Source organism: Rhinolophus sinicus, chromosome 17 (assembly GCF_057876585.1).
Source record: "Rhinolophus sinicus isolate RSI-liver-muscle chromosome 17, RSI-T2T, whole genome shotgun sequence".
Taxonomy (NCBI): domain Eukaryota; kingdom Metazoa; phylum Chordata; class Mammalia; order Chiroptera; family Rhinolophidae; genus Rhinolophus; species Rhinolophus sinicus.
The window spans coordinates 1,973,283-1,985,838 of NC_142517.1; the positions used below are offsets into that span (position 1 = coordinate 1,973,283).

The following is a 12,556-nucleotide window of genomic DNA, read 5'->3' on the forward strand; positions in this document are numbered from 1 at the left end:
AGAACAGGATGTATGTGCACAGCCGAAGGGTTATTGATACAATAACGTGCCTCTAGCCCTCACTGTATGCCCGCAGAATTGGGGAGAAGCTCCCACTTAGCTCAAATTTGAGAAGGACTCTCACTCACATATTTAAGAAATAAACTTAAGTGGAGAATGTCCCCAAATTCAACACATCACTTGGGGGGAATTCCACAAGCATGTGGGTTCAGGGGACAGGAGCAGGCTGGTGCTTTCCGTGGATATCTGCGTCCCTTCCAAACACTGGGGGATGCTATGTTAATCTTAATTTCAACTTTGCGTTTTTTCTACTTACTTACTTTTACTTTACTTATTTACTTTTCTCATGCATGTGCTTTTTTTCTTTCTTGCACTTAAAAAAAAGTGAATTGGTTTCTCCTTCTTTAATGCATCTTTTCCTACTAGTTTGGGGGTTATGTTTGCTTTGTCTGTTTTCCAACTCAGTCAACGAGGTCTCAGATTGAGATGGCCACTCTTCTAAAAATCAGAACGTGGATCACCTCATTCCTTCCACACAGGCTGCCCAGGGTCCAGTCCTGGGTGTTTTCAGCCTCACGAACTGGGCATTACTATTATTTTTTACGACGGTTTAAATGTACCTACTTGCCAATCTCTCTGGCTGCCATTCTTTCATGAAACTCAGACCGTACCTGTGTGATAGGACACATTTTGCACTCTGGGTGCTCTCACGCTTTGTTTTTTTTCACCTCAGGCTGTCTTTATCTCACTCTTGTTTGAGAAGTCACCTTACCGAATCTGGGATCCTGGGCTGACGGTCACTGACCCCCAAGAGGCTGAAGGGACCCCGTCTCTGGCTCCGATTACCGCCGTCAATCTGTCAACCTTCGCAGGCTCTAGCTCTGCTCTCCGGGTATTTTGAGGACCATCTCGTTGGTTCTGATGGTTGTGATTTCACGGAGGCATCTAAGTGTAGATTTCTGTTCACTCACCCTGCTTGCTGTACCTCTGCCTCCAGAGCTACAGAATCACGTTTTTCATCAGTTCAGGAGGATCGTCAGTCATCGTTGCGTCCACGGTTGCCTCTCCTCACCCTCTCCTTCCGGGACAGGTGTCCAAGACCTAGTCACAGACCTTCTCATTCTCTCTGGACATCTTCCCCCCCCTTCTTCCACCTCCCCCACCCCCTTCCAGTTCAAGCCGCTGTCTCTCAGTCTAGTTGTGTAGGACACAGCTCCCTGGCCCAGGCTGGTGTTATGAGCCTTGTGCTCCCCCGGCTGAGGCAGTCGGTTGCTGGTTGTTGGTCGGTCGCTCATAGCAGCTCACGGCAGCTCTTGCCGGCTGCCGGCCACTCACAATGGCTGCCAGCCAATCACGCTGGTCACCAGCCACTCACGCTGGCCACCAACCGCTCCTGGCAGCACACGGCAGCATAGCAGCCCACAGCAGCTCACGACAGACCACAGCAGCTGTTTATGGCCACCCAGCTCCAGGGAGACCTGTTGTTCACAATCTTAGCTGTAGAGGGTGCAGCTCACTGGCCCATGTGGGAATTGAACCGGTGACCTTAGCATTAGGAGCACAGCGTTCCAAGCTGGAACGTTCCACCTGGCCGGCCCTCCGGGTATCTTTTAACTTCTATGCCGTATTTTCGCCTTGTCACTCCCCCCACTCTCTGGGCGATTTCTTCAGATTTATGTCCAGTTGGCCCATTCTCTCACTGGCTGTCTAATCTGATGGAAAATTTATTCACTAAGTTTTTATTAATAAAAAAATCCAACAATTACAATTTTTACTTACAGACGTTCCATTTGGTTCTTTTTCAAATTTGGTCCCTTTTGGTGGTCTTTTGTCTAAATCTATTCTTGCATGTTTGCTCTTCCTGACTGTGAGTTCCTATTTGATCTGTCTAAATCTGTGGGATTCTTTGGACCTGTGACATACTCTCCCAGAGTGTATTTCTGTGCTGAGCCCTCGGGAACGGCTGACCAGTCCCCCTCCGACCATCTCTCAGGAGTCCTGCTTTATAATCAGTTCTCTCGCGCACAGCTGGCCAAGCGGGGGTTTCTGAAAAGCAATGCCGATATCCCATCTCAGCCCCCGCTTTTTCAACAGGGATGAGGGTGGGCTGAGAGATTTCCTTTACTTATTATGAACCCAGCAGTGCATTTAAAGTGGGCTTTATCCAGGATTTAGCTGTTTTGTAGTATTTTAACTCCAGAATACAGCTGGAAGTGGAGCCTGTAATTTAGGTTTTATTAATTAGTATTTGCCCTTTTGGGGTGCACTCATCGTACCCAGTTGTACTCACATAGAACTCATCTGTATGTTTTATATTGTATGATTTCTAATTCTCAATTCCCATTCACATACACAAGGTAGCCTTTCATTTAGGAGGGAAAAAAACCCTGGGAACTGAAGCTATTGCTACACGTTTAAGGCAAGCTAAAGCAAAGGGCCAGGCTGCTGGTGTTTTCAGAGGCAGCGGGAAATCACATGCATACAAGCTTATCTAGTATATGTATGATATACTATGATGTATTTTATATATATATATATATATATATATATATATATATATATATATATATAACATGATACAATGTGATACAATGTAACAAAATATAACACAACATATAATATAATGTATTGACACCAACGGCCTCGGCCTCCTCAGTACTATTTTTTTACCAGCTCCTGACCTGGGAGGGGTAACGGAGACACCATTTCCCTCGTGACATAAAACATATTTATTTCCTTATAAAACAAACATGTTCTTATGCTAAAAAGCAGCACAACAGTAGGAAGTAAAAAGTGAAAGTCCTTCCATCCTCCACTTCCTGGACAGTTTTCTTTCTTGTTTGTCCTATCGGCATTTTCTGTGCATGTACAGCTACACACACGTGCAGACACATCACACACACGTGGTCTCTACAAATAGGCAAGTGGCACCACACGAGGTCCTTTGTTGTACACCTTCCTTTCTCACTTAAGTGTGTTCTGAAGCTGGGTGTCTGTCAGTGGAGACGGACCGCCTTGTTTCCTTACTGGAGTGTGGGGCCGCTTCGGGCGAGCACCATGTGACCAGTATGTGTTCACGAGTACGTCCACTGCTGCAGGCTGGTGCTAACGTGAAAACGGTGTGCAGAGGACGTCTGCATGATTGTGCCTTTGCAGACATCTCTCTGGTTACATTCCCATTTTGTGGAAGAATCAGGTCAACAGACACAATGGCGGGAGCTGCCACTGGCTCCTGGCACTGACCTTGGACACGTGCGTGCCCAGTGGCAGAGCTCACCGGGGCGTTGTGCCAGTTCTCAGCGCGTCCACCTGACCGGCAGAGACGAGTTCACATGCACAGGTAAGGTACAGACACACACGTCTAGTTCAGAGGGAGAGTGCTTTTCTTTCAGAGACAGACACCGAAATATTCACGAGTGAAATGACAGGCCACCGGAGGGGAGATTCACCGCCCTCAATGTGGGTGGCTGGGGGACAGTGAATCAGGACTGGCCACGTACTGGCAGCTAGTTAGGGCTAGTAATGGAGGCCCGAGTTCATGACTATTTGTTTCCAAATGTCCCAAGCACCACGTTAAATCATGTGACATTGCCACCTCTATGGGTCAATGGTCAAGTGTGAGGATGTCACGTGGTTCGATCTAGTGACGCACTTTGGGGTGAGCGTGTCTCCTGTGTGGAGTAAACGGCTGGCCCCCTGAGCACCCCTCCCCTGCCACGCGCGGCCCGGGCGGTACTCACGGCTCCAGAGCGAGTAGGCGAGGCGACAGTTCAGCCGGCGGTAAAGCTGCTTGTTCACGGGCCAGAGGACGAGTGTGCACAGCTGGACACAGTTGATGATCAGCCCACTCACCACAAAGACGAACCCGATGAGCACGTGCACGATGAACTGGGTCTTCAGCCAGGCGAGCAGGCCCATGGTCGTGCTCAGTAGCGAGAGCAAGGTCCTTCACTGAGAACAGCCGTCCTGGAAGGGACAGCAACAGCGCTTAGGAGGAGTGCCAAGGGCCCAGGGCCCAGCGCTGCAGGTGGAGGGAGGAGAAACCCACGGCCCTCGCACCAGAGCCCCAGATCTGCAGTGCCAAGGGCAAGGAGCTTTCCTCCTGCAAGTGACACAGGGCATACGGGTGACCCGACACACACGCCCTTCTTAGCTGTGTCGTGCACACTCACCCACACACCTGCATACACGTGCACACCACACCCCACACACAACACACACACACACCCAGATGGTATATAAGAGAAGAAAGGACTAGAAGAAATACACCCAAATATTAATACTGATTATCTCTAAGTGAAGGCATTATGGGTAATTTTTCGACGATCTCATTTAAAAGATCAAAGCTGCACATGAAATCTTTTAAGCTAAAAGGTTTTTGTTTTCGTTTCTAATACAAAAGTGGTGACTCACCCAAGAACGTAACGGGTGTTTCTCCGTTTCCTTCAACATGAATTTCTTAGTTTCAAAGGGGAAGCTAGAGCTGCCATTCCATGGTTGTACCTGCTCAGGGAGCTGCCCCACAATTCCCCTTGTGAGGCGAGAAACACCGGAAGCCAGGATTCAAACCCTGGCCAGTTCAGAGCTGGCATGTGACATTGCAGTGCCACCCCGCACTGAGCCCTGCAAACCGGGTCCTTTGGGGTCGGGTGGAGCTGGCCCTGGGACAGCTGCACAGGCTCCCTCAGCCCCCCCAGGGCAAGGGACCGGCCGCCCACTGCTCAATATTCCTGTGCCAGAAACGGTGTGGCGTGACTCCCCAGACTGAGTCATAAAAGGGTCCCTTGCCTGGCTGGCCCTGGGGGAAGCCAGCTGCCATGGGAGGCCACTCGAGCAGGAGGTCCCTGATGTGGAATGAGCCGAGGCCTCGCGCCAGACGAGGGGGCCTCCGTGGAAGCTGACCCTCCAGGCCCAGTCAAGCCGCCATGAGTGACGTGGACCCACCTGCCAGCTGTGTCTGAAGTGGTGACCCCGAGAAGCTGAGGATAATGGAGGTGTAGCATTGCCACCATGTGTTGGGGTCATTCGGTACACAGCGTGAGGAAATGAATTCATTACTCTTGCAAGTTAGTGTCACTGACACTCTCTGAACACAAAGGGAAGAAAACCCAACAGGGAGAGCAAAGCCACCTGTCAGGTGTGGGACCGTTCTGGGGCCACTGCAAACCCCCCATGCACTAGCTCCTGTCTCCCACACACCCCGCGTGTGGGCACCACTATTGCTGCAGTTGACAGGTGAGCAAATGGAAGCACAGAGAGGTCAAGAGATGTGTTCAGGGTCACACAGTAAGTAGCAGTAGGAACGGTGGTGAGAGCCGAGTTCACGTGCTCTCCGTGGCGCCCTCCATGGGCAGGGCCCCTCCACAAGGCAGAGTCTCAAACACGCCGGCCAGGAGAGCCCTGAGGCCGGCTTCTTTGGGGCGCTGCTGATGGTGGCTTTGACCAGTCCTGATGCTGCCGCCCGTCATCTGGCACCCAGCCTGGCACCCTGTAGGCTCTCTGCACCCCAAAGCCGCAGGAGACCGAGCTCTACCCTCACCCCTACCATCCCAGGTCAGGCACATGGCTTCACCATGTGGGCCAGAATAACCAGGGTCCCCAAAAGCCAGCTCCAACACTGGCACATCAGCTGCCCCAGGTTCTATGCCAGACCTGCTGACTCCATTGCTAGGGCACGAAGTATAAGAATCTGATTTCAAATCAGGTTCATCGAGTATAATTCACACACCATTCAGAGGCACTGACTGGGTACGCAGATGATGACCGCTCTGAAGCCACCGCTGCAACCCAAACAAAGGCCTTTACATCACCCCTCCCCGTCACCCCACCCCAGGCCCCACAGCGGCACTCCACTTTCTGACACCAGGCCCATCTTCCATTTCTAGAGCTTCATCAGCCCAGTCCCATGGCATCTGCCTGGTGGCCTTCTATGGCGTGGACCCCGTCTGTGCATCCCCCTGCCGGTGGCACCGGGGGTCTGTGGCCTGCGGCATCACGCGGAGGCCATTGTGCCTGTGTGCTCGAACGCAGGCTTTCACTCAGGAACCCATTTCACTGCTGTCCAGTGCTGTGAAGCGGTCCCTGGTAGGTCCCCTAAATCTGGAAAATCCATCCACAAAAGCCCCAGAGAGCTGTGCCACTCTCTCAGCCCACGTTTCTCAGACCCGGCCACGCGCCCCAACGCTGCTCTCTGGAACGCGCTCCCGATGTCTCCGGTCCAGTGGCTTCCGTGGCCCAAGCCCCTGGGGCCGCGTGGGAGACCTGACAAGGGCTGGCTGGCGTGGAGCTCCCTAACGACCGCCCCCCTTCTGGATGAGCCATGTTCACCACCTCCCCATCGGTCCAGAAGCTTCTTCCCTGCGTGGTTGCAGCTGCCCTTGGCTGTGTGTTTCTGTTGAATCAAATGTTCCCATGTTACCACTCGGCACCATAATGACCGAAATACATCTCAAGTGTCAACAGGCAAGTTGCGGGGGAAGATGAACCACCTGAGACGGTCCTGCCCGCTTTCTGCCAGGCTCCCCAGCAGGAATCCTGGAGGGACTGTGCCCTCTTCCCACACGCCTCCCTGCTGCTGACCTCCTGCCTCGGCTGTCCATGCCCCAGATGTGGGGTCGCTGGCTTCGTCGCTCACTGTGGGGCCCCGTCCTAAGGAATGTCAGCCAGCTGATGTTCAGGGGCCCTCCCTGAACCCCACAAAAGCATCCAGGGCCAGCCATGTGCTTGGACGTCGCCGCCTCTTGGCCCAGCATGTGGCCCCGCCGGCCAGACTGCCCTGACCACACACCACACGCGCTAACTTCACAGACCTTTGACAACAGCGGGCGCCCTGCCTCCCCTTCTGGAAAGGTGGTGGCAGGAAGACGCCCTGCTCCCCATATAGCCACGCCCTCACCAGCCTCTCCCCGAGGCCCGACGCTGGCAGAGCAGGAAGGCGTCGGGAAGGGGCCTCGACTCAGCAGTTCCCTGGAGCACTGGCTTCTGTGCCCCTTAAAATAATTTTTAACTTAACGACACAAACACGATGCTTCAAAACGGCAGCAACACAGATGGGGCCATTCCCGATGGCAGTGTGAGCTTTCAGAAAACACGCAGGCCAGTCCAGTGTAGGAGTGTGTCTCTAACACATAAGTTCTGAGGTGTGATGACGCAGACGTCCGAGGCTCCTTCCCCCATCCCCTCACCACCCCAAGGGCAACCACTGCTATTCCTTAATGTTTGCTTATATCCCGAGCAAGATATTGTCAAGATTTGAACTTAAGTCTTCTGTGATTTGCTGTTTTTGCTCAATCTTGTTTCTAAAACTCCTCAAGTGGCAAGTAGCTGCAGCTCGTGTCTATTGCTAGACAGGAGCCCAGTGTGGGAATGACCCACTGTGGGGCCCGGCGTCTCCCAGGGACAAGCGGGCTATTCATAGCCTCTGTTGTGATGAAAGCACTGCTGGGACCGTCCCCGGGCTGCGGTCCTTGGGCGACACACTGTGCCCATCTGAACTTTTCTAGATGATGCTAAACTTTCCGAGGGGATGCCACCAACTTCCATTCCCACCACGAGAATGTAATCAGACTTCATTTTAGTCCAATCTAATGTAAAATGGTATTGATAATAATGGTAACTTATACAGTATTTCCTGACGATTAAGACATCATATTCCAATATCTCAGGTTCTCGGGCTCTAAACCACACTGTTACAGACGGGGAAACTGAGGACCCCAGGGGCATCAGCTCAGGATGGGCGAGACCACAGCGAGCCTTTGGCCACCAACTGCTCCTGACGCGTGAAGACAAGGGTTCCCTTGAGAAAAGGCCTGGAAGCTAGCTCTCTGCCTGCTCCCATCACCTGCTTACACAGGACAACCTGGGTAGGTAAGGCCCCTGCGCCCAGAAGATGTCACCCAGAGAGAAGAGCCACATCAAGGCTGGAAGGAGGGATAGCCGGCCCAGCCCAGGCACATGGCGCCTTCTCCTTAGTGCTACAGTGGGGAGGAAACCCAGGCCCGCGTCTGAGTCCCCTCAGTAGGTAACAGGCTTAGCTTGTTCCAGGAGCCGGGTAGCTGCACAGCCTGGTCCCGAGGGCGAGGCAGCTGCCTCCTGGGTTTGTGGCCCCTGTACCAGCCGCCAGGACCCCACCTTCTCAGGGCAGGGGACGAGCTGTATGCTCACTCTTCCCAAAGGGAGATGGACACAGGATGGTGTCACTACCTCAGGGACAAAAGGGACAGAACAGGCTGCTGGCAAATGAGAGAGGGGAAGTGAGCCAGATGGCTCAGCGAGACTGTGCTAAAAACAGTTCCAGGGCAGGTAAGCCTCACAGAGCAGCAACTAGCCTCACAGGGGACTCGAGTGGTGCCCACTGCCACAGAGACAGGGCTTGGGGAAGCCAGCCAGATTCCGGGGTCAGAGGGACTGGGGACCCAAACCAGACCCACCTCCCAGCGCCAGTGCCACGAGGAGCGGAGCTGTCGGTGGTTCTGGCACTCGGTCGCCCAGGCGCTTCTGCTGCTAATTCTGCACTCGAGGCTCCTGCCACCCAGCGGGTCCTGCTCAGGCCGGGAGGCGAGGGGAGGAGCAGGAGCCAGGACCATGGACAAGCGAGCGCCCGCCTCACCACCGTCACGGGAGGGTCCGGCCTGCCAGCTGCGCTCTGCTCCAGACACTTTCAGACCTGACTCTGGCACTTCATTATGGGGCAGTTATGCCCCCCAAAATATATGTTGGGGTCCTAATCCCAGCCTCTCAGAACGTGGCTGTATGTGAAAATATGGTCTTTACAAGGTAATCAAGTTAAATGAGGTCATCAGGGTGGGCCCTAATCCCACAGATGGGGTCCTTATGAGAAGAGGAGATCGGGACACACACACACAGAGGGACGAGCACGTGAGGACACAGGGAGCAGACGGTGTCTGCACGCCCAGGACACAGGCCGCAGGAGGTACCAGCCCTGGGACACCGGGATCTCGGCCTCTGGCCTCCGGGCTGTGAGGGAATAAATGTCTGTTGTTTAAGTGCCCCGGCCTGTGGGACTCTGTCACAGTAGCCCTAGCAAATGAGTCCACTTTTATAAACATTCAGCCTTGTTCCCAGACCCCTTACTCGTAGAAGTGCACAGGCCCCTCCCACAGCGTGTGTGAACTTGGCCCCGATGTCCGGGTGGCCCAGAGCCTGCCAGTGGACCCCAGCCTGGCCTCACCGTGCTCAAGGGCGGACCCACCCTGCCTCACAGGCCATCACCAGACACCCATGGGGCCCTCTCTCACCAGCACTGGTCTCTCTTCCTCAAGAACTAGCCCGTCAGATGGTCTGATCTTCAGAAAACCTCCCTAGACACCCCTTCATCTTTGTGGAACCACCATCTTTTTAACAAAGCCTTTCCACTGAGACGGAAATTGAGGTCACAAGTCCACCATCCTCTACACTATCCAGAGTGCTGGCCAGGCGTGTCCATTTCTCCACTCACCTATACCTGCCCTTCTACTCACCCACTCACCCATCCATCCACCCACCCATCCATCTGTCCACCCACCCATCCACCCACCTACCTACCTATCCATCCATCCACCCACCTACCCACCTATCCACCCACCCATCCACCCACCTACCCACCTATCCATCCACCCATCCACCCACCTACCCACCTATCCACCCACCCATCCACCCACCTACCCACCTATCCATCCATCCACCCACCTACCCACCTATCCACCCACCCATCCACCCACCTACCCACCTATCCATCCACCCATCCATTATCCCCCCATCCATCCATCCATCCATCCATCTATCCACCCACCCAACCACCCACCCACCCGTCCATCACCCACCCAGATGTGAGTGCCTACATTTGCGGAGTGCAGCGCAGACCTGCTCTGCTATGAGGTGGAAGGGCTGTGCTGGCTCCAGGCTGCACAGGGGAGACTGGGGTGAGCCCTCGATTTTCAGTTTGTGTGTAGATAGTCATTTCCAAGTCAGGATACACTATAGGAGAAAGTCTACAGATAGGACTGACTATTGGAAACAAAGCATAGTAGACACATAGTATTACCTCAAATATTCTAAAAGTATCTAAAGTAATTTAGGTGTCAATGTATACTGTTTAGAACACAGGTGAGAACCAGGAATAAACCCCCAATGCTTTCAGAGCAGCCAGAGCAGGCGTCTCAAAGCACTGGCCTCACGGGAGGGCCGCCAGCTCCGTGATCAGCTCCTCCCTGTTCTTGCTGTAAACACCGCTCGGACCTCGGACCAGCGGGACTGGGTGGGGTCCTGGCCCACAGCCAAACAGAAGAAGCAGATGAGCGAGGCGGGGGAAGCAGACGCTGGGGGCAGACATCCTGCTGACAGCAGCACAGAGGGCAGCAAGGCAGGCCACCTCAGACAGCACCACCTGAGAGGGTGTCCAGTGCTGGCAGCAGGTTTGCAGGCCCTGCCCTGGACGACATCACGAATGAGCTCATAATACAGAACTGTTGTAACCACAGCGCTGAGGCAAAGGGCTGTAGCCTGTTCTCCGTGCTATTTAAGAAGGCTCGAAAGCAGGGAAGGGGTTTTACGAGTCCAACTAAAATTTTAGATTAGATGAGCACAGGCCTATTTTTGAGGTTTAAAGGGGCTTCTGTTCTTAGGCAAACTCACTCACAGGAAACACTTTATCTTTTAATAAGGCTGAAAATGGGGCATACTTCTTTGTTAATTATCATCTGTTGCCAGTCCAACCTCCTCAGCATTTGGAATCACTGAGAAGTCGAAAACTTGAAAAGAAGTAAAAGCATCGCTATGTGCCGATGGCAGGGTTGGGTCCTACAGACCCGAGAAACCGCCGCAGCCAAAACGCTGCCGTAAATCATCAGCAATTACAGGAATGTTGAAAGGAATCAAATTAACACAATATACAGAAATCAGCATTCTAATAATGGTCAATAACTAGCCCTAACTGAAGTAATGAGAAGGGACGAAGACAAATTTTATGTCTTTCTGACTCGCCAGTTCCAGGCCACTGACCCCAGGTGGCCACTGGGACCGTGGAACAGCCTAGGAAGCCATGCCCTGAAGACGGGCGAGCCCCCAGCAGCCTGGGAGCTCTGTCACATGGTCACCTGGGGCCAGGCTGCTGGCAGCTCTGCTCCTCGTGGTCATTTAGGCCCCAGGCTGCCAGACACCCCCGGCTTCAGTACAGGGCTTCCGAGGTTGCTCTGCTGTCCCCCTCTAGCAGATAGAAGGGAGAATTGGAAGTCGAGGACGAGGGATTTCCTCTAAAGCAAGAGGGAGGCAAGCCAGAGTTCAAGTGCTTAGTGACCAGGAAGATGAGGACACATGGTCCCATCACATGTCCAGGCAGCCAGGGGAGGGTGGCCCAGTGGGCACACCACGTGAACACACAAAAACAGAATGTATAATGGAGGACAGAGTGTTTACATTGCAATAAAAAAGACAAAATAGCTAATCACAAACTTCAGAAGAAACAAACAAAGCCCATGCAAAGAAACGTTGGAACATCGTGAGAAATACAAAAGCAGAACTCAACAAACGGGAAAACGCTGTGCCATTGGCGGCCATCACTGCCCTCCCCGTACTCTTGCACGCCCTTTGCAAAGCAGTGCTGCCACCCTTCCCATCCAGACATGGAGCAGGCTCTGGCCTGTCCCCTGGGCTGGCTTTAGGGCTCGTCCCGCTGTGGATGCGGTGGGAGTGATGTCATACGACTCCCAAGCCTGGCCCGTCAGAGGACTTGCAGCTTCCCAACACACCTCCCCAGGGCCCCCAAGTGAGGAAGCTGGGGCAGCGTGCCCCGAGCAGGCTGCCTGAGTGACCGCAGCTGAGCCCAGCCCACCCAAACTGCTGACCCACAGGACTGTGAGCCAACAAAATGGCGGCTACTTTCATTGCTACATTTTGAGGTGGTTTGTTTGGCAGTAATACATAAAGGATTCACAAATCACTCATTCTAAGTTAATTTATAAAGGTAATTGAACCCTAATTAAAATACCTCACCCCCAGAACTAGACATGCAGAGTCTACAGTTCATATGGAAAAACAAACAGGAAAGAAAAGCCAGGAAAACCATGAGAAAGAACCAAGGAACAGCCCTACGAGAGATCACAACACACTACAAAGCCTCGATAATTACTTCTGCAGCAGGTGGTCACTGGCCTATGAACCGACAAGCAGACCAGTGAGACGACCAAAGGTGGACAGTGTGCAGACCATGGGAGGCCGTGTGGACTCCCTGGCGCCTGGGGCATGCGTGGCCTGGCAGCTGCTGGGACTTGGAATCCAGGAGGGCTGAGCACAGCTACAGGCTAAGAACAACAGGTCCCATGCAGACACACCAGGCAACTTTGTACTTCTATTGTATTTAAATGCTGTGACAGTAAAGAGAATACAGAGGTTGCTTAAGTTGTTACTGGGCTGTGGGACTCTCCCAGCATTACACATTTTCTCCACCAGCAGGTAATGCAGGTACAGGGAAATGACACAGCAAAGCCACCCCTTGGCCTCAATTACAGAACTCCACTTCTGTAGCAGGCAGTCACTGAGGAGAGCACTGCCGTTGTAGGGG

The 12,556-nt window shown here is 53.2% G+C and overlaps 1 protein-coding gene across 7 annotated transcripts in view; it reads right to left on the reverse strand.

Moving 5' to 3' along the window:
• AGPAT3 (1-acylglycerol-3-phosphate O-acyltransferase 3) overlaps positions 1-12,556 on the reverse strand; it is a 93,188-nt gene that overhangs the window by 17,054 nt on the left and 63,578 nt on the right. For all 7 annotated transcript variants that reach the window (XM_074324506.2, XM_074324505.2, XM_074324513.2 and 4 more), the window contains one exon: positions 3,741-3,966. In XM_074324506.2, coding sequence (XP_074180607.1) covers positions 3,741-3,918 — 178 coding nt within the window. In that variant the 5' untranslated portion in view covers positions 3,919-3,966. The remainder of the gene's footprint in view (positions 1-3,740; positions 3,967-12,556) is intronic.